Source organism: Caenorhabditis remanei, chromosome V (genome assembly GCF_010183535.1).
Source record: "Caenorhabditis remanei strain PX506 chromosome V, whole genome shotgun sequence".
Classification (NCBI taxonomy): Eukaryota; Metazoa; Nematoda; class Chromadorea; order Rhabditida; family Rhabditidae; genus Caenorhabditis; species Caenorhabditis remanei.
This window is the reverse complement of record NC_071332.1, coordinates 21,694,641-21,715,128: the sequence shown is the minus strand read 5'-3', so window position 1 is coordinate 21,715,128 and position 20,488 is coordinate 21,694,641. Positions and strand designations below refer to the sequence as shown.

Genomic DNA, 20,488 nt, shown 5'->3' with positions numbered 1-20,488 from the left:
TTGTAATTGACAATTTTTTGATAGGAACACTCCCCAGGTTACTGTAATCTTTTGAAGTTTGCATTATTTCAACTTTTTCAAAAGCCTCCAATGATTATGTACAACGCATTTGGACACACGGACACACAGACAGACACAGGTTGTAAAAATATGGATTCCATCCGGTCAGCAACCAAAAACTAATGGGTTGGGCGGTTCCTATCATGTTAATTCGAATCACATGAGTACTTTTCGTATAAATGCACTTCTGATAAGAGCCTCGCCAGTTACTCTACACCAGTTACTCACAAACATATTCTTATTTCAGACACATATCAGAGCACCAGAAAATAGCCTAACCTTTTTGTTTTCTTGTAATAATCTTTAGGTTTTTAGCACCATGTAGACCTTCAACTCGAACCACATTCCTGTTCGCATACTCCAATGATTTCAATGTTGATATTATCAATGTTGCAATGAGCACGATTATGTTTAACTTAAATGGATCATCTTGGAGATTTGTCAAGTATGCGAATGTTCGATTCGATAGGAAGCTACAAGATGATATTAGTTTTCATGATAATATCAAGTAGGTCTTTGGCTCTTTTTTGGTTCATTGCGAGAATGATTGCAGAGATCTAAATGCATCGGTTTATTCTCATATGGTTGGTTCTGAACAGAAATTGGAGGATGGAGTGGAGAGTAATATTTTGGATGTGATAGAGGTTCGGACACACAACTGACCAGTTGCAAAACAAAATTCTTTTTCAGAACTATCTTCTCAACAACCAATCCCCTCTCTGCGGGTCCGTACTCACCATTATAATGAAACGGAATCCAATTCGAAACAATACTGAAAGACTGGTCCAGCTGTTACAAGACAATCATATTATGTTGAGAATCGTGGGCAGTGATCAGATGTTGGGCGGTTCGGATTCCATGATTATGTACAACATGGCAGTGCAGACTAATGGATTATACATTTTTACTTATAGCCAGTACACTGATGTTTTTTACAATGTGAGCTTTTACAAGGCTTTTAGGAATTTACAATAATAATTACAGAGTTTCAAGTGGGCTGTATACAGCCCTACCTCCAGTTTCTTGTTCTATGCACAGAACATTGCCGTGACAGGAAAAGGAACTCTAGGTCTTCCATCATTTCTTATCAGCGGACAGGATTTTGTAATATTAGTTAACACTGAAATGAATGTTCAAAATCATGGTAGGTGAGAACTGAAAATCAACCTTCAGAATATTTATTTCATTTCAGGCCTAACTGATGAAATCAATACTATACAACTGTTTGTTGGGAATCAGTCTTCCGGATTTAGTTTAGAAATCGATTGCAATAAATGGACATTGGTATAATACTAAATACTTTTCAACATTTGTTATCAACATTTTCAGCGGAATCAGACAGTGCAATTTGGCGGAAGTGATTTAATGACGAACATCTCTCAACCTGTATCACTAAATTATGACTATAAAACAGATAACATTCAGAAATTGGAATTTCGATTCTGGTCCACTATGTTTGTCGTTTTCATTTCGACTATTTTAAATTTTCTGATTTTTCCAGAGCGCCATCGGATTGGCTAGCCTACCCAACTGGATATTTGTTGAATTAATATTTCTCACTACTATCACCTAACTCCCACATTGTGTAATTGTGTCAAATAATAAAACTTCTTACGATTTTTCTATACGATTGTATAGATCAAACCAAGAGCTACAATTTTGTAATTGACAATTTTTGATAGAACTTCTCCCCGGGTTACTGTAACCCTTCAAAGTTTTCATTATTTCAACTTATTCAAAAACCTTCACACTTCAAAAGGCTACAGTACCCCGGGGAGTGGTCTTATCAAAAAGTTGTCAACTTCAAAAATGTAGCCCTAGACTTGATCTACACAATAAAATAAAATATTTTAAAAGTTGGAAAACTTTAAGCCCTTTGACAAGGCATAAAATATCATCAATTTTCAACAAAAACGCGGCAAAGGCGCGCCAATCTTGAATTTTTTGGACATCCGGACATCCGAACAAACAAACAGAAAATCATCCTCAACTTTCCGATCAAAAAACGCGTCAACAGCGCGACAGACTGTCGCAATCTCAATTCCTCGGGAAAACGCGTCAAAGGCGCGCCAGGCTCCACTCGATTTTGTGATTTCTGTGTCTCTGTCTGTCTGTTCATCTGTGTATCCACGTCACTTGTCATCGATAATTTACGGCCAAGTCACAAAGGAGGCTCCAAACCACAAAACCCCGCCCCTTTTCCTTTTTGAAAGTCACAAAAAGCAATAATTTTACTAAAAACATAATAATTTCACTATAAGGCACAGGAATTCTCACATAAAAAAGGAAAAAGGACACAAAAATAGAGAGTTATCACACATTTTGTTTCTTCAAGAATTGGTAGACGACGCCAAAGTCCTTGGCTTGGTAGGCGGGGTCACGGGCGAGGATACGGTAGATTTGATGGGCGAGTGATCCCATTGGAGTGGGTGCCTGGGTGTTGGTGGACGCGTTTTGGGCGAGTGACAGGTCTTTGGCCATTAGGGTGGTACCGAAGCCACCGGCGTAGCCCTGGAATAAAGATTTTTTTTTGAAATTTTTAGATCCAAAAATTAGGATCGGGGTTACTATACCTCAATCCAAAGATTAGGATCCGGTTACTGTACCTAGTTTCAAATTTTTGGATCGGGTTACTCTATTTCAATCCAAAACTTAGGAACTGGGTACTGTACCTAGATCCAAATGGGGTACTGTACCTGGATCCAACTTTTAGGATCAGAGTACCGTACCTGGATCCAACTTTTAGGATCAGAGTACCGTACCTAGATCTAAATATTAGGATCGGGGGTACTGTACCTAAATCCAAATTTTGGATCGGGGGTACTGTACCTGGATCCAAAATTTAGGATCGGATTACTGTACCTAGTTCCAAATTTTAGGATCGGGGGTACTATAACTCGATTCAAATATTAGGATCGGGGGTACTGTACCTCAATCCAAAGATTAGGATCGGGTTACTGTACCCCGATCCAAAATTTAGGATCCGTTTTTCACAATCCTCTCATTTACCTTAGCACATGGAATGTTTGGAAGAACTCCTGGTACTGGATTATAGGTATCCGATGACCAGCAACGACCCGACGACGTATTAATGATTCCAGCGAGAGCTTTCGCGTCGAGACCCATCGACATTCCCAAATTCATCGTCTCCGCCACAGCGACCATCTGAATTCCGAGTAACATGTTGTTACAGATCTTGGCGGCCGTTCCGTTTCCGACGGCTCCTAGATTCACAATATTCTTTCCCATCAGACTGAGCACTGCGTTCGCACGGGCGAATGTCTCGTCGTTGCCGGCGCCGACCATGAATGTGAGAGTCGCTTGTTGGGCGCCTGGAAATCAATGGAAATTATGGGGAAATCGCAATTTTCGAGTGATTTTTTGAACTTTTTCAGGTTTTGAATATCGAAAATGGGCGAAAACGCTGAAATTTCGCTGAGAAACTGCATTTTTGAACCAAAAAAACGCCAAAAATGTAGCATTCGCCGGATTTTAACAATTTTTGACAATTAAGTAAATTTTCGAATTAATGCTGAAAATCACAGAAAATACGCGTCGAAACGGGAAAAAAAAACATTTTTCGACTACTTTTTTCATATTTTCAGGTTTTGAATATCAAAAAGGGTTAAGGTTCACTTTTTTAGGCGAAAAAAGCTTAAATTTCACTAAAATAGTAAATTTTTGGTCGGATTTTGAGAATTCTTGGTCAAATTTTGAAAAATCTGAAAAAATCTCTGAAAAACTACATTTTCAGCAAGAAAATCGTTATTTTTCGCAGTTTTTGCTGGATTCTTCACTAATTTCCATTCATTTTCCCAAAAGGGAGGCTGTCTGGCGCGCCGTTGACGCCTTTTTCAATCAGCCATGAGATCATTAGAAATAATGGAAAAATCGTAATTTCCGACTGTTTTTTCGCCAAAAATGAGTTGAATCGCACTTTTTTAGATAGAAACCAGCACGAAAAAGCTGAAGTTCCGCTGAAAAACCTTTAAAATTGTAAATTTTTCGTCGGAATTTGAGAATTCTTGGTGAAATTTTGAAAAATCTAAAAAAAAATGGCTAAAAAACTATATTTTCAACATGAAAACCGTCATTTTTCGCAGTTTTTGCTGAATTTTTCACTAATTTTCACTAATTTTCGCCCACTCCGTACCAGTGACACCACCAGAAATCGGTGCATCAATGTACTCTGCCTTGAGGAGAGCCGCCGCTTGAGCAACTTCTAACGTCACAACTTGATCGATAGTCGACGAGTCCATACAGAGAGTTCCCGGCTGGATTGTTCTGGAAATTTCAGATTTTGGTGAAAAAAATCGAATTTTGTCTATTTTTCCTAATTTTTCTCAATTTTTTCTCAATTTTTTAGCAGAAACCTACTTGAAAATGCCATTTTCTCCTTGATAGACAGCTTTTACGTGTGGCGAGCTCGGCAAAACCGTCACAATTTCTTTGGAAGCGGCGGCGATGTCTGCTGGATGGGTGGCCACTTCACACCCTTCTGACTGCGAATTTTCTAGTTCTAATTGATTTTTTCAGTTTTAAATACCTTGAATTGATCTACAACTTGCTTATTAACATCATAGACAATCAATTTCTTTCCATTTTTGAGCAAGTTGCGAGCCATATGGCCGCCCATGTTGCCGAGCCCGATGAACCCAGTGAGAGACATTCTGGAATGAATTTAATCGAAAATTGATTTATTTTAGATTTTTCTAAGCAAAAAAAATAAAAAAAACATAAAATACATTGCGAGATTTCACTAGATAAAAAAAATTAAATTAATTCTTATTGTCCACGAACTGTCCGAGAGGACAACAGTGTTTGCGTACAGTGGTGACACCGTCACGTCAGAATGCGGACTATGACTGAAAATTGCTGAAACTTGAACTTGGCAGAAAATTTATGTTATTTAAGCCAAAATCCTCAATTTTTCGAGCTAAAAACGATTTCAAAACATTCCTCTTTTTGAAAAACCAATATTTCTATAAAAAGCCTATCTAAAAACTAGAAAAACGGACGGTTCACTTTGAAAAAAGAAAAAATCAAGAAACCAACGTTTCCAATGTCAAAGAAAAGTCAATCTTGAGAGATTCTTAACCTGTCTTCGAAAAAAGAAATAGTATAGGAAACGAGGAGGGTAGCAGAGAAAAAAAGAGAAAAGAAGATAGGAAGTCGGTGCGAAAAAAGTGCAGAAACACACGTGGCTGCTCGTTGTATTAGACACGTCAGCCGATTTTTTAAAACTATTTATTTCAGAAAACTAAAAAAAATAAATACAAAAAAGCGGGGATTGCATTGGAATAAGTGAAATTTAAACTGGGAATTCATGGCAAAGAAATAAATAATAATGTACATTTATAATGCATTTATCGATCGATTAACACAGTCCTTCCTCATCGTCGTCCTCGGCGATTCCACCATTTCCACCGGGTGCTTTCAGATTCTTCATCACACGGAGGTACTGAAAATTGGGGAAAATTTTAAATTTTTTCGAAAAAACAATTTCAGACAAATTTCCAGCTTTACCTCGTTATCCATCGATCGGAGTACTCCACACTTGAGAACATTCTGGAAACTTTCGTCATCGCCTGCGTCGTAGTATCCAATCAGATTCTCGCACACTCGACCGTCTTCTGATATCTGCATATCCGGTGATAGACTGAAAATTCGATGATTTTTCATAAAATTGAGTAGCTGGCGCGCCTTCGACGCCTTTTCCAGTCAGTTTTTCACAAAAGTAAGACTGTCTGGCGCGAATGTGACGCTTTTTTCACAAAAATGAGACAGTCTGGCGCTCCTTCGACGCCTTTTTCCAGTCAAATTTTCACAAAAGTGAGACTGTCTGCCGCGCCGTCGACGCTTTTTCAATCTTTTTCACAAAAATGAGACAGTCTGGCGCGTCTTTGACGCTTTTTCCAGTCAGTTTTTTCACAAAATTGAGACTGTCTGGCGCTCATTTGACGCCTTTTTCCAGTCAACTCACCCCACAACCCAACTATAATCCTTCAACGCCGCCACCGAATCCTCCATTGCCAAATTGACAATTACAAGACCGATGCCGAGTTGACCGATACGTGGATATTCCTGAAAAAGCTGAAAATTAGGCTCCGCCCCTTTTTATCGATCGATTTCTCACCCGAATCTCGACGAATTTCTCGATTTCCTCTCGAATCGAGACGAGTGCTCCCTTGTAATCCTCGAGTTGTAATGAGAGTTTTGTGATTTGTTTCAAGAATTGACTCGCCATTTTCGCCCGATCCGATTGTTGAACTAGAGCCAAACCACGTTGGTAGATCTGAAGGAAAATTGATTGGAAACGCGTTGAAAGGCATGCCAGACAGTCTTTTTTCAGGTGAAACAAGTGAAAACGCGTCAAAAGCACGCCAGATAGTCTTTTTTTTAATTAAACGAGTGGAAGAGCGCCTAAAGGCACGCCAACCGCTTGCCGCTCGATGCAAATACGAACACGTCGAAGGCGCACCAGCAGCATCTTTTTGAAGAAAATATTGCAGAAAAGGCGTCAAAAGGCACGCCAGAAGCGTCTTTACGAAGAAAATATTGCGGAAAAACGCGTCGAAAGGCACGCCAGACAGTCTTCTTTTCAGATCAAACAACTAAAAAGACGTCAAAGGTGCGCCAGGGGAAATTTTCTATATGAAAAGCATCAGAAACGCGCCAAATGCACGCCAGACAACCGTTTTTTAGATGAAACAACTGAAAACGTGCCAAAAGGCACACCAGCCAGCTTTTTCTGGCGAAAATTAAGTTATTTTCCGTCAGAAATGGCTGTCTGGCGTGCCTTTCGACGCGCTCATATTTGCATCAAGCGGCCAGCGGTTATCGTGCCTTTTGACGCGTTTTTAGTGTTTTAATTTTTTTAAAGCCTGCCTGGCGTGCCTTTTGGCGCGTTTCCCGAAAATTGAGATTGCGACAGTCTGGCGTGCTTTTGACGCAGTTTCTCGGAAATTCAATGATTTTCTCTGTTCAAGCGCGCCGTAGGGCAACGCAAGCTAGTCATTTCTGATGGGAAATAAGTCATTTTCCGTGAGAAAGTGCTGTCTGGCGTGCCTTTTGACGCGTTTTCTCGAAAATTGAGACTTATGACAGTCTGGCGTGCTTTTGACGCAGTTTTTCGATGATTTTCTCTGTTCAAGCGCGCCTCCGACGCGCCAGGTTCTATCTGTGTGTCCATATGTCAGGATATCTCACCGCCAACGCCTTCTTCGGATCATCGTTCTTCAACACATCAGCTGCCTTCTCGACTGTCAACGCGGCGGTGTCGAGACTTCCGCTCTCCGCGTATCCATCTATCGCTTTTTCGAACAGTTTCACAGCCTCCGCGAACTCTTTTATATCACGGAGCAACATTGCGGCGCCTTCACGGGCTCTGGAAAGAGGCGGAGTTTAGAAAAAGCTGAAATTCTGAAATTACTTTGCCGCATGAAAAAGATTCCGATTCTCCTGATAGTACTGAGCCGCTTTGAGCAACGAATCGGCCGCCTTTCTCGGCTCCTGAGCATTCCGATAACAGACGGCGGCTCTTTCCAACGAGTAAGCCGCTCCATCGTAGTCGGGCTTGAATTTCAGTTTTATCATTGACGTCTTCATACACTCTTCTGCTTTTCGCTCGCATTCTGAAGCCTCTTTCAGACGAGATGCGTTGGCTGACATGTTGATGGAGGTGGGAGGAGCTGAAAATGCGAGGAGTCGATGGGGGTGGAGTCTCGGGTGGGTGGAGAGAAGAAAGAAGATTTCACGGGGATTGAAAATACAGAAATAGAAGAAAAAGGGGCAAAGAGCTTTTGGAACATCGTCTAGAAACCAATGAAAGGCGTTTTTTAGAGGAGAAACGCGTCAAAGGCACCCCAGACTATGTTTTTTTGAAGAAAATATGACAGAAAAACGTGCAAATGGAACGGAGAAAACGCTTCAAAGGCACGCCAGACGCGTATTTGGGGATATAAGCTCAAACGCGTCATAAGGTGCGCCAGGCAGTGTTGTTTTGAATGAAATATGTGGGAAAACGCGTCAAAGGCACGCCAGAATTGGCGAAGCTCCTGGAATTGTGTAGAAACCAATGAAAGGTGCACCGGAGAGTAATAACTGCAACTTAAAATCAGAAATCGCGTAAAAGGCACGCCAAACGCTTAAAAACGCGTCATAAGGTGCGCCAGACAGTGTCTTTTAGAATGAAATATATGAAAATGAAGCAAAAAGTGGGTGGAGCGCGTCTGGAATCGTCAAGGAACCAATGAAAAGCGGATAGAGATGCACCAGAGAGCTATAACTGCAAATGAAATTCAGGAAACGCGTCAAACGCACGCCAGAAATCAAAATAAGCAAATTTCGTCGATGTCTCGCTTCTAAAACGCTCTTTTTTTTCGAAATTTCCGGAATTTTCAGATTTCCAGAAGATTTCTCTGGAAAAACGTGTCAGAGATGATGAAAAATTGATTTACGAACATCTTGGAATGTGAGCCCATGAGAATGAGAGAAAACTCTGTGAGTTGGGAGAAAGAGCAACGGGAAAATTGAATTTCCATCATCATCGTCATGTGATTACGGGAGGGTGAGAGACGCAGAGATTTTCAGATACCAAAGAAAGCCAATCCCAATCAACTATAAGTAAAAAGTGCTTAAAAATGCCATGAAGAAATCTGAAACAGGCTAAAAATGAGAAAAATTTGAAAAACAAACTGAAAGTTAGCGATCGCGATAGAAAGTAACCTGAAAAATGAGTCATAACTGCACCTCGAATTCAGAAAACGCGTCAAAGGCACGCTAGACACTTAAACACGCGTCATGAGGTGCGCCAGACAGTGTCTTTTTGAATGAAATATATGAAAATGGAGTAAGGCTACACTTTTTTGATTTTCAGGAGCTACTTGCTTCAGAACTTCAGATGAATGAGATATGAAGGAGATGGATCCATGGATTGAAAAATCTTCTGATATTGGCCTAGGAATCGCGAAAAAACTATGCCAGTGAAAATTTCAGAAAATTCGGAATCTGTATGAAAAATAAGATTTGAGATTTCAGGAGGCACCAGGAGGAAGAATCTGAAAGAAACAAGAACAACACTCATTCAAAAGTATATAGCGATGATTTTGGGAAACTTTTTTTGCTGGAAAAGGAATATGAAATTGAAATGTATATATAGATTGGATTTATTTGGGTGATTTTTTAAGGAAGAAAAGGAAAAAGCTGAAGAGAGAAGAAGAGAGAGAGTAGAAGCAGGAGAGCAGTTTTAAGAACTTATTTAAGATATATGTATATATAAATATATATCAAGTCTGAAAATAAATAAGAAAATAAGATAAAAGAAGAGATTTTTTGATGAAGAATGAAGATGTGGATGGAGAAGAAGAAGGTGGATTGGATTGGATTGAGAGATGAGTTTCTCACGAGATTCATCGACGCCAGTAAGACTGAAATTAAGCTTTAACATATACATATATCAATTCAACAGACAAATCACAATGTACACTTGGGGGGCGGAGCTTTAGAAGATTTTCAGAAGGAGAGAAGAGATTCAGACGGTGAGAGAGAGCGAGAATAGAAAAATATGATTGTGAGAATTTTGAGAGAAAAATGAGTTTCTAGAAGCCAAAATTTTGGATTTTAAATCTGAAAAACGGTGTCTGAAATGCTGTAAAAAAATGCTTCAATATCTCCGCCGTCTGACCGCTTGTCTCTTCTCTCGAAAATCATTATCTCCTCCTCTTCCATTCGGTTCCATCATATCAAGTAGTCGTCTAACCTGATCTCCTTGTGGTCCTCCCTGACCTCCTTGTCCACCACCGCCTTGTCCACCACCCTGCACACCGCCACCGTATCCATCACCGAAACCAGCCGATCCGTGATTCGCCGTCATCTGGGATTCCTGTCCGGTACGCATTTGGGCCATCGCGGCGACGCCGAGTCCGAGGCCTAGGCCCATGATGTTGTATTTGGCGAGAACCTGGAGAAAATTCGAGAAATGGAGAGATTTTGAGGGGGGAAAGCGGGGGATACTGGATCCAAACTACAGGAACCCAGGATCTCTCTATGATCTGATCACAGTAACCCAGATCCTGGATCCAGTTACAGTACCCTCGATATCTAAGATCCTAGATCTAAACTACAGTAACCTTTGAATCTCGGATTCTGGATTCAAACTACAGTAACCCAGGATCTCTCAATGATCTGATCACAGTAACCCAGATCCTGGATCCAGTTACAGTACCCCTGAGATCCGAGATCCTAGATACAGTTACAGTAACCCTTGAATCTCGGATTCTGGATTCAAACTACAGTAACCCTTGAATCCTGGATCCAAACTACAGCAAACCCTTGAATCCTGGATCCAAACTACAGTAACCCTTGAATCCTGGATCCAAACTACAGTAACCCTTGAATCCTGGATCCAAACTACAGTAACCCTTGAATCCTGGATCCAGTTACAGTACCCCTGAGATCCTGGATTCAGTTACAGTACCCCTGAGATCTGAGATCCTGGATCCAGTTACAGTAACCCCGTGATCTGAGATCCTGGATCCAGTTACAGTACCCCGGAGATCTAAGATCCTGGATCCAGCTACTGTACCCCTGAGATCTGAGATCTTGGATCCAGTTACAGTACCCCACAATCCTTACCTGCATGGCCTGCATCACTTCCGACACACTCTGCTCGTTGAATCCCGATGTGCGGAGCGTTGATTGCAGATTGTCGAGGAATGAGAGTAACTGAAATCATATAATTTAATCCGATAAGTCTCCTGGAGTATTCCTGTATTCCTACCTCATTATTCCCCAATCCATTCATCGGATACTTTTGATTCGGATTTATAACTCGATTCAAATATTAGGATCGGGGGTACTGTACCTCAATCCAAAGATTAGGATCGGGTTACTGTACCCCGATCCAAAATTTAGGATCCGTTTTTCACAATCCTCTCATTTACCTTAGCACATGGAATGTTTGGAAGAACTCCTGGTACTGGATTATAGGTATCCGATGACCAGCAACGACCCGACGACGTATTAATGATTCCAGCGAGAGCTTTCGCGTCGAGACCCATCGACATTCCCAAATTCATCGTCTCCGCCACAGCGACCATCTGAATTCCGAGTAACATGTTGTTACAGATCTTGGCGGCCGTTCCGTTTCCGACGGCTCCTAGATTCACAATATTCTTTCCCATCAGACTGAGCACTGCGTTCGCACGGGCGAATGTCTCGTCGTTGCCGGCGCCGACCATGAATGTGAGAGTCGCTTGTTGGGCGCCTGGAAATCAATGGAAATTATGGGGAAATCGCAATTTTCGAGTGATTTTTTGAACTTTTTCAGGTTTTGAATATCGAAAATGGGCGAAAACGCTGAAATTTCGCTGAGAAACTGCATTTTTGAACCAAAAAAAACGCCAAAAATGTAGCATTCGCCGGATTTTAACAATTTTTGACAATTAAGTAAATTTTCGAATTAATGCTGAAAATCACAGAAAATACGCGTCGAAACGGGAAAAAAAAACATTTTTCGACTACTTTTTTCATATTTTCAGGTTTTGAATATCAAAAAGGGTTAAGGTTCACTTTTTTAGGCGAAAAAAGCTTAAATTTCACTAAAATAGTAAATTTTTGGTCGGATTTTGAGAATTCTTGGTCAAATTTTGAAAAATCTGAAAAAATCTCTGAAAAACTACATTTTCAGCAAGAAAATCGTTATTTTTCGCAGTTTTTGCTGGATTCTTCACTAATTTCCATTCATTTTCCCAAAAGGGAGGCTGTCTGGCGCGCCGTTGACGCCTTTTTCAATCAGCCATGAGATCATTAGAAATAATGGAAAAATCGTAATTTCCGACTGTTTTTTCGCCAAAAATGAGTTGAATCGCACTTTTTTAGATAGAAACCAGCACGAAAAAGCTGAAGTTCCGCTGAAAAACCTTTAAAATTGTAAATTTTTCGTCGGAATTTGAGAATTCTTGGTGAAATTTTGAAAAATCTAAAAAAAAATGGCTAAAAAACTATATTTTCAACATGAAAACCGTCATTTTTCGCAGTTTTTGCTGAATTTTTCACTAATTTTCACTAATTTTCGCCCACTCCGTACCAGTGACACCACCAGAAATCGGTGCATCAATGTACTCTGCCTTGAGGAGAGCCGCCGCTTGAGCAACTTCTAACGTCACAACTTGATCGATAGTCGACGAGTCCATACAGAGAGTTCCCGGCTGGATTGTTCTGGAAATTTCAGATTTTGGTGAAAAAAATCGAATTTTGTCTATTTTTCCTAATTTTTCTCAATTTTTTCTCAATTTTTTAGCAGAAACCTACTTGAAAATGCCATTTTCTCCTTGATAGACAGCTTTTACGTGTGGCGAGCTCGGCAAAACCGTCACAATTTCTTTGGAAGCGGCGGCGATGTCTGCTGGATGGGTGGCCACTTCACACCCTTCTGACTGCGAATTTTCTAGTTCTAATTGATTTTTTCAGTTTTAAATACCTTGAATTGATCTACAACTTGCTTATTAACATCATAGACAATCAATTTCTTTCCATTTTTGAGCAAGTTGCGAGCCATATGGCCGCCCATGTTGCCGAGCCCGATGAACCCAGTGAGAGACATTCTGGAATGAATTTAATCGAAAATTGATTTATTTTAGATTTTTCTGAGCAAAAATAATTGAGAAAAATATAAAATTCATTGCGAGATTTCACTAGATAAAAAAATTAAATTAATTCTTATTGTCCACGAACTGTCCGAGAGGACAACAGTGTTTGCGTACAGTGGTACCACCGTCACGTCAGAATGCGGACTATGGCTAAAAATTGCTGAAACTTTGCTGAAAATTTATGTTTTTAAGCCAAAATCTTTAATTTTTCGCCTTAAAAACTATTTCAATAAATTCTACAACTCTAAATTTCTTAGAGAAACCAATATTTCTCTCAAAAACCCTACAAGAAAAACGGACGGTTCACTCTGAAGAAAACAAATCTAAAAATCAAGAAACCAACGTTTCCAATGTCAAAGAAAAGTCAATCTTGAGACATTCTTCTGTCTTTCGAAAAAAGAAATAGTATAGGAAACGAGGAGGGTAGCAGAGAAAAAAGAGAAAAGAAGATAGGAAGTCGGTGCGAAAAAAGTGCAGAAACACACGTGGCTGCTCGTTGTAAGACATACGTCAGGCGATTTTTCAAAAAACTATTTATTTATCGAAAACTAGAAAAAATAAATACAAAAAAGCGGGGATTGCATTGGAATAAGTGAAATTTAAATTGGGAATTCATGGCAAAGAAATAAATAATAATGTACATTTATAATGCATTTATCGATCGATTAACACAATCCTTCCTCATCGTCGTCCTCGGCGATTCCACCATTTCCACCGGGTGCTTTCAGATTCTTCATCACACGGAGGTACTGAAAATTGGGGAAAATTTTAAATTTTTTCGAAAAAACAATTTCAGACAAATTTCCAGCTTTACCTCGTTATCCATCGATCTCAATACTCCACACTTGAGAACATTCTGGAAACTTTCGTCATCGCCTGCGTCGTAGTATCCAATCAGATTCTCGCACACTCGACCGTCTTCTGATATCTGCATATCCGGTGATAGACTGAAAATTCGATGATTTTTCATAAAATTGAGTAGCTGGCGCGCCTTCGACGCCTTTTCCAGTCAGTTTTTCACAAAAGTAAGACTGTCTGGCGCGAATTTGACGCTTTTTTCACAAAAATGAGACAGTCTGGCGCTCCTTCGACGCCTTTTTCCAGTCAAATTTTCACAAAAGTGAGACTGTCTGGCGCGCCTTTGACGCTTTTTTCCAGTCAGTTTTTTCACAAAAATGAGACAGTCTGGCGCTCCTTTGACGCCTTTTCCAGTCAGTTTTTTCACAAAAATGAGACAGTCTGGCGCTCCTTTGACGCCTTTTCCAGTCAGTTTTTTCACAAAATTGAGACAGTCTGGCGCTCTTTTGACGCTTTTTCCCTAGGAATTGAGACTCTGAGAGCCTGGCGCGCCGTTGACGCTTTTTTTCACAAAAGAGAGACAGTCTGGCGCGCCTTTGACGCCTTTTTCATTCAAATTTTTCACAAAATTGAGACAGGCTGGCGCTCCTTTGACGCCTTTTACAGTCAGTTTTTCCACAAAAGTGAGACTGTCTGGCGCGTCTTTGACGCGTTTTCCCGAGGAATTGAGATTGTGACAGGCTGGCGCTCCTTTGACGCCTTTTTCAGTCAATTTTTTCACAAAAATGAGACAGTCTGGCGCGCCTTTGACGCTTTTTTTCAGTCAACTCACCTCACAACCCAACTATAATCTTTCAACGCCGCCACCGAATCCTCCATTGCCAAATTAACAATGACGAGACCGATGCCGAGTTGACCGATACGTGGATATTCCTGAAAAAGCTGAAAATTAGGCTCCGCCCCTTTTTATCGATCGATTTCTCACCCGAATCTCGACGAATTTCTCGATTTCCTCTCGAATCGAGACGAGTGCTCCCTTATAATCCTCGAGTTGTAATGAGAGTTTTGTGATTTGTTTCAAGAATTGACTCGCCATTTTCGCCCGATCCGATTGTTGAACTAGAGCCAAACCACGTTGGTAGATCTGAAAAAAAAAACGCGTCAAAAGGCACGCCAGACAGTCCTTTCTGAGATTGAGCTTGTGAAATCGCGTCAAAGGCGCCCCAATAGAATTTTTTGTACGGAATGCTCCAGAAACGCGCCGAACGCACGCCAACCACTTGCCGCTCGATGCAAATCCGAACACGTCGAAGGCGCACCAGCAGCATCTTTTTGAAGAAAATATTGCAGAAAGGGCGTCAAAAGGCACGCCAGACAGTCATTTCTTAAATTAAACGAGTGGAAGAGCGCCTAAAGGCACGCCAGACACTTGCTGCTCGATGCAAATTCCAACGCGTCAAAAGGCACGCCAGAAGCGTCTTTTTAATGAAAATATTGCGAAAAAACGCGTCGAAAGACATGCCAGACAGTCTTCTTTTCAGATCAAGCAACTAAAAACGCGTCAAAAGCACGTCAGGCAGCTGTTTCTGACGGGAAATAACTCATTTTCCGTCAGAAATGACTGTCTGGCGTGCCTTTGACGCGCTTCCGCTCATTTAACCTGAAAATGACCCTGCTGGCGTGCTTTTGACGCGTTTTCCGAAAAATTGAGATTGTGACAGTCTGGCGTGCCTTTTGACGCAGTTTCTCGGAAATTCAATGATTTTCTCTGTTCAAGCGCGCCGTAGGGGAACGCTAGCTAGTCATTTCTGATGGGAAATAAGTCATTTTCCGTGAGAAAGTGCTGTCTGGCGTGCCTTTTGACGCGTTTTCTCGAAAATTGAGACTTATGACAGTCTGGCGTGCTTTTGACGCAGTTTTTCGATGATTTTCTCTGTTCTCCGACGCGCCAGGTTCTATCTGTGTGTCCATATGTCCGAATATCTCACCGCCAACGCCTTCTTCGGATCATCGTTCTTCAACACATCGGCCGCCTTCTCGACAGTCAACGCGGCGGTGTCCAGATTTCCGCTCTCCGCGTATCCATCTATCGCCTTTTCGAACAGTTTCACAGCCTCCGCGAACTCTTTTATATCACGGAGCAACATTGCGGCGCCTTCACGGGCTCTGGAAAGAAGGCGGAGTTTAGAAAGAGGGCGGGACATGGCTAGATTACTTTGCCGCATGAAAAAGATTCCGATTCTCCTGATAGTACTGAGCCGCTTTGAGCAACGAATCGGCCGCCTTTCTCGGCTCCTGAGCATTCCGATAGCAGACGGCGGCTCTTTCCAACGAGTAGGCCGCTCCATCGTAGTCGGGCTTGAATTTCAGTTTTATCATTGACGTCTTCATACACTCTTCTGCTTTTCGCTCGCATTCTGAAGCCTCTTTCAGACGAGATGCGTTGGCTGACATGTTGATGGAGGTGGGAGGAGCTGAAAATGCGAGGAGTCGATGGGGGTGGAGTCTCGGGTGGGTGGAGAGAAGAAAGAAGATTTCACGGGGATTGAAAATACAGAAATAGAAGAAAAAGGGGCACAGAGCTTCTGGAACATCGTCTAGAAACCAATGAAAGGCGTTTTTTAGAGGAGAAACGCGTCAAAGGCACCCCAGACTATGTTTTTTTGAAAATATGACAGAAAAACGTGCAAATGGAATGGAGAAAACGCTTCAAAGGCACGCCAGACGCGTATTTGGGGATATAAGCTCAAACGCGTCATAAGGTGCGCCAGGCAGTGTTGTTTTGAATGAAATATGTGGGAAAACGCGTCAAAGGCACGCCAGAATTGGCGAAGCTCCTGGAATTGTGTAGAAACCAATGAAAGGTGCACCGGAGAGTAATAACTGCAACTTAAAATCAGAAATCGCGTAAAAGGCACGCCAAACGCTTAAAAACGCGTCATAAGGTGCGCCAGACAGTGTCTTTTAGAATGAAATATATGAAAATGAAGCAAAAAGTGGGTGGAGCGCGTCTGGAATCGTCAAGGAACCAATGAAAAGCGGATAGAGATGCACCAGAGAGCTATAACTGCAAATGAAATTCAGGAAACGCGTCAAACGCACGCCAGAAATCAAAATAAGCAAATTTCGTCGATGTCTCGCTTCTAAAACGCTCTTTTTTTTTCGAAATTTCCGGAATTTTCAGATTTCCAGAAGATTTCTCTGGAAAAACGTGTCAGAGATGATGAAAAATTGATTTACGAACATCTTGGAATGTGAGCCCATGAGAATGAGAGAAAACTCTGTGAGTTGGGAGAAAGAGCAACGGGAAAATTGAATTTCCATCATCATCATGTGATTACGGGAGAGTGAGAAACGCAGCGATTTTCAGATACCAAAGAAAGCCAATCCCAATCAACTATAAGTAAAAAGTGCTTAAAAATGCCATGAAGAAATCTGAAACAGGCTAAAAATGAGAAAAATTTGAAAAACAAACTGAAAGTTAGCGATCGCGATAGAAAGTAACCTGAAAAATGAGTCATAACTGCACCTCGAATTCAGAAAACGCGTCAAAGGCACGCTAGACACTTAAAAACGCGTCATGAGGTGCGCCAGACAGTGTCTTTTTGAATGAAATATATGAAAATAGAGTAAGGCTACACTTTTTTGGTTTTCAGGAGCTACTTGCTTCAGAACTTCAGATGAATGAGATATGAAGGAGATGGATCCATGGATTGAAAAATCTTCTGATATTGGCCTAGGAATCGCGAAAAAACTAGGCCAGCAGTGATTTTCAGAGAATTTCAGTAGAAATTTCAGAAATCTGTAAGAAAAATAAGATTTGAGATTTCAGGAGGCACCAGGAGGAAGAATCTGAAAGAAACAAGAACAACACTCATTCAAAAGTATATAGCGATGATTTTGGGAAACTTTTTTTGCTGGAAAAGGAATATGAAATTGAAATGAATGTAGATTGGATTTATTTAGGAAGAAAAGGAAAAAGCTGAAGAGAGAAGAAGAGAGAGAGTAGAAGCAGGAGAGCAGTTTTAAGAACTTATTTAAGAGAGATAGTTAACATATATATGATATAAATATATATCAAGTCTGAAAATAAATAAGAAAATAAGATAAAAGAAGAGATTTTTTGATGAAGAATGAAGATGTGGATGGAGAAGAAGAAGAAGATTGGATTGGATTGAGAGATGAGTTTCTCACGAGATTCATCGACGCCAGTAAGACTGAAATTAAGCTTTAACATATACATATATCAATTGAACAGACAAATCACAATGTACACTTGGGGGCGGAGCTTTAGAAGATTTTCAAGAGAGAGAGTTTCAGACGGTGAGACAGAGAGAAAGCGAGAATAGAAAAATATGATTGTGAGAATTTTGAGAGAAAAATGAGTTTCTAGAAGCCAAAATTTTGGATTTTAAATCTGAAAATCGGTGTCTGAAATGCTGTAAAATATGCTTCAATATCTCCGCCGTCTGACCGCTTGTCTCTTCTCTCGAAAATCATTATCTCCTCCTCTTCCATTCGGTTCCATCATATCAAGTAGTCGTCTAACCTGATCTCCTTGTGGTCCTCCCTGACCTCCTTGTCCACCACCGCCTTGTCCACCACCCTGCACACCGCCACCGTATCCATCACCGAAACCAGCCGATCCGTGATTCGCCGTCATCTGGGATTCCTGTCCGGTACGCATTTGGGCCATCGCGGCGACGCCGAGTCCGAGGCCTAGGCCCATGATGTTGTATTTGGCGAGAACCTGGAGAAAATTCGAGAAATGGAGAGATTTTGAGGGGGAAAGCGGGGGATCCTGGATCCAAACTACAGTAACCATTGAATCTCGGATCCAAACTACAGTACACAGGATCCGTTTATAGGATCTCCTTTTTCAATCCTGGGTTACTGTATTTAGATCCAGGATCATTTGGTACAGCAATCTTGTGGCAAAGTACAGTAACCCAGATCCAGGATTCAGTTACAGTACCCTTGAGATCCGAGATCCTAGATACAGTTACAGTACCCTTGAGATCTGAGATCCTGGATCCAGTGACAGTACTCCACAATCCTTACCTGCATGGCCTGCATCACTTCCGACACACTCTGCTCGTTGAATCCCGATGTGCGGAGCGTTGATTGCAGATTGTCGAGGAATGAGAGTAACTGAAATCATATAATTTAATCCGATAAGTCTCCTGGAGTATTCCTGTATTCCTACCTCATTATTCCCCAATCCATTCATCGGATACTTTTGATTCGGATTTCCATTTCCGAACTGTGGTCCTCCACCACCACCTCCTCCAAACTGTCCCTGTCCTCCACCACCATATCCACCGCCTTGTCCACCACCGAATCCAGCGGCTCCCACATTCATTCCACCGCCTCCGCCACCACCGTTGAAAGCTGGCGCTTGTTGGAATGGCGCATTTTGGGATTGATTTCCGGTGGGACCGCCTGTGTTGGATGCGCCGTTTGGTCCAGAAGCCTTTCCAAAGTCTTCTTTATTGATTTCCGAGGAATGGTGTGGGTCCGAAGCGACTTTTTCCAAGACTCGGGATGCCGCTTGAAGGAGAGCCGCGGATTCCTCGTGAGCCACCGTTACAACTCTCTCCAATGAGGTCTTCGCCTCCACAGATCCAGCCTTCGGATAGACTTGAATCTGGCATCCGAATTGCTCTCGAATATCCTTGATATTGGCACCAGACTTGCCGATGACCATACCGGCCGACGTATTGGGCATCACAATCTTAATCTCATTTCCACGTGATGTGTTCTTATGGTCGAATGCGTCGTTGCCAGCTTGATCGGCACATTTCTCGCGGATTTTATCCTGGATTGACTCGATTACAGCCATGATGTTGTTAAGGCGTCCTTTTACAAGGCAGATTCTTTCGGAGGTACCTGGAATGGAAAGATATGTCGAGATGTCCTAAAAACGCGGCTATGGAACGCCAGAGAGCTGTCAGAATGTTCGTAAAAGCGTCTGAGGCGCGCCAGCATTCATTTCTTTCGGAAAGATACTCACCTGGATAAGTCTCACTATTCTTGCTCATCTGAACTCGACAATTGTTGTCATTCTTCAAATTGCGCATCGCCTCTCCACCCTTTCCAATAATCGCACCGACTGCCGACGATGGAATCAGAATCTTGATTGAGAGATGATCTCCTCCCTCCTCTTCTTGTCCGAAGTGCGCCTTCTTGTTGGCTGGGCCGTCGGTGGCGTCTTGCGGACGTTTCACGCCCTGTTGCGACGGTTTTGTGTCGTCAGAGTAGTCGTCTCCCATTATTTCTGAAATTTATAGAGAGATGAAATGGGATTGGGGGGTTTTGGCGGGGAGAAATTTGGAATAGAAGGTTATAAGGACTTTGGGTTGAATTTGCGTCTCAAAAGTCAAATTTCGGGAATTTTTCGGATTGTTGTGGAAAAAGACTGGAAAAGTGTGATATGCTCTCAAAATGGTTAATTTGCGGAGAAAATCACCAAAAAATGGATCCAAGAATGCGAAATGGAGCTGAAAAACATCTAAATGAGGCAAAGACCGCTCAAGGACTTGCTTTCTTCCGCTACCTCTAGATAAAGCCACAAAATTCAGTACACAAGTGCAAAAAGGAGCTGAAAATCGGCGAAACGAAAGAGAAACCGATTCTACCATAACTCATTGCCTAGGAATTCAAAATTCACGAGGAAAGGGCTCCTGGAGTGAAAAATAACCTTAAACGGCTTGCTTTCTACCGAAACCTCTGGAGAAAATCACAAATTTAAGTTAAGAAATGCAAAAACATAGCTGAAAATCGGTCAAGCTAAACTTATGAAACGGAATTCGAAATTTGTGAGATTGTGCAGCCAGAACGACTCTAGAAGTGCAAATCAGAGCTAAAAATTATCCAAATAACAAAATAATCGAAAAATTGAGTTTGGAAGTGCAAAACAGAACTGAAAATCGGCTAAACGAAAGAAAAACCGATTTCCCAATCACTCATTGAATCGGAAT

The 20,488-nt window shown here is 41.5% G+C and overlaps 6 protein-coding genes across 6 annotated transcripts; 1 reads left to right on the top strand and 5 right to left on the bottom strand.

Annotated features, from left to right (window-relative positions):
• Positions 1-455: 455 nt before the first annotated feature.
• Positions 456-1,610, top strand: GCK72_021867 (uncharacterized protein; the record flags this gene model as incomplete). Its single annotated transcript, XM_053734545.1, has 7 exons — positions 456-568; positions 614-704; positions 751-999; positions 1,045-1,204; positions 1,253-1,344; positions 1,390-1,514; positions 1,562-1,610. The coding sequence occupies 7 exons, from the start codon at positions 456-458 to the stop codon at positions 1,608-1,610; spliced, it is 879 nt and encodes a 292-aa protein (XP_053583458.1).
• Positions 1,611-2,373: 763 nt separating this feature from the next.
• Positions 2,374-4,729, bottom strand: GCK72_021866 (uncharacterized protein; the record flags this gene model as incomplete). Its single annotated transcript, XM_003105273.2, has 5 exons — positions 2,374-2,571; positions 3,070-3,392; positions 4,214-4,344; positions 4,438-4,562; positions 4,607-4,729. The coding sequence occupies 5 exons, from the start codon at positions 4,727-4,729 to the stop codon at positions 2,374-2,376; spliced, it is 900 nt and encodes a 299-aa protein (XP_003105321.2).
• A 708-nt stretch (positions 4,730-5,437) lies between these two features.
• Positions 5,438-7,731, bottom strand: GCK72_021865 (uncharacterized protein; the record flags this gene model as incomplete). Its single annotated transcript, XM_053734544.1, has 6 exons — positions 5,438-5,521; positions 5,587-5,719; positions 6,044-6,144; positions 6,197-6,355; positions 7,270-7,447; positions 7,493-7,731. The coding sequence occupies 6 exons, from the start codon at positions 7,729-7,731 to the stop codon at positions 5,438-5,440; spliced, it is 894 nt and encodes a 297-aa protein (XP_053583457.1).
• Positions 7,732-9,724: 1,993 nt separating this feature from the next.
• On the bottom strand, positions 9,725-12,664 carry GCK72_021864 (uncharacterized protein; the record flags this gene model as incomplete). The annotated part of the gene is made up of 6 exons (XM_053734543.1): positions 9,725-10,021; positions 10,696-10,785; positions 11,004-11,326; positions 12,149-12,279; positions 12,373-12,497; positions 12,542-12,664. The coding sequence occupies 6 exons, from the start codon at positions 12,662-12,664 to the stop codon at positions 9,725-9,727; spliced, it is 1,089 nt and encodes a 362-aa protein (XP_053583456.1).
• A 711-nt stretch (positions 12,665-13,375) lies between these two features.
• Positions 13,376-15,962, bottom strand: GCK72_021863 (uncharacterized protein; the record flags this gene model as incomplete). Its single annotated transcript, XM_003105249.2, has 6 exons — positions 13,376-13,459; positions 13,525-13,657; positions 14,341-14,441; positions 14,494-14,652; positions 15,497-15,674; positions 15,724-15,962. 6 exons carry the CDS (start codon positions 15,960-15,962, stop codon positions 13,376-13,378), a joined length of 894 nt encoding a protein of 297 aa, XP_003105297.2.
• Positions 15,963-17,961: 1,999 nt separating this feature from the next.
• GCK72_021862 (uncharacterized protein) lies at positions 17,962-19,780 on the bottom strand (the record flags this gene model as incomplete). Its single annotated transcript, XM_053734542.1, has 4 exons — positions 17,962-18,258; positions 18,570-18,659; positions 18,715-19,397; positions 19,522-19,780. 4 exons carry the CDS (start codon positions 19,778-19,780, stop codon positions 17,962-17,964), a joined length of 1,329 nt encoding a protein of 442 aa, XP_053583455.1.
• Between the last annotated feature and the right edge of the window lie 708 nt (positions 19,781-20,488).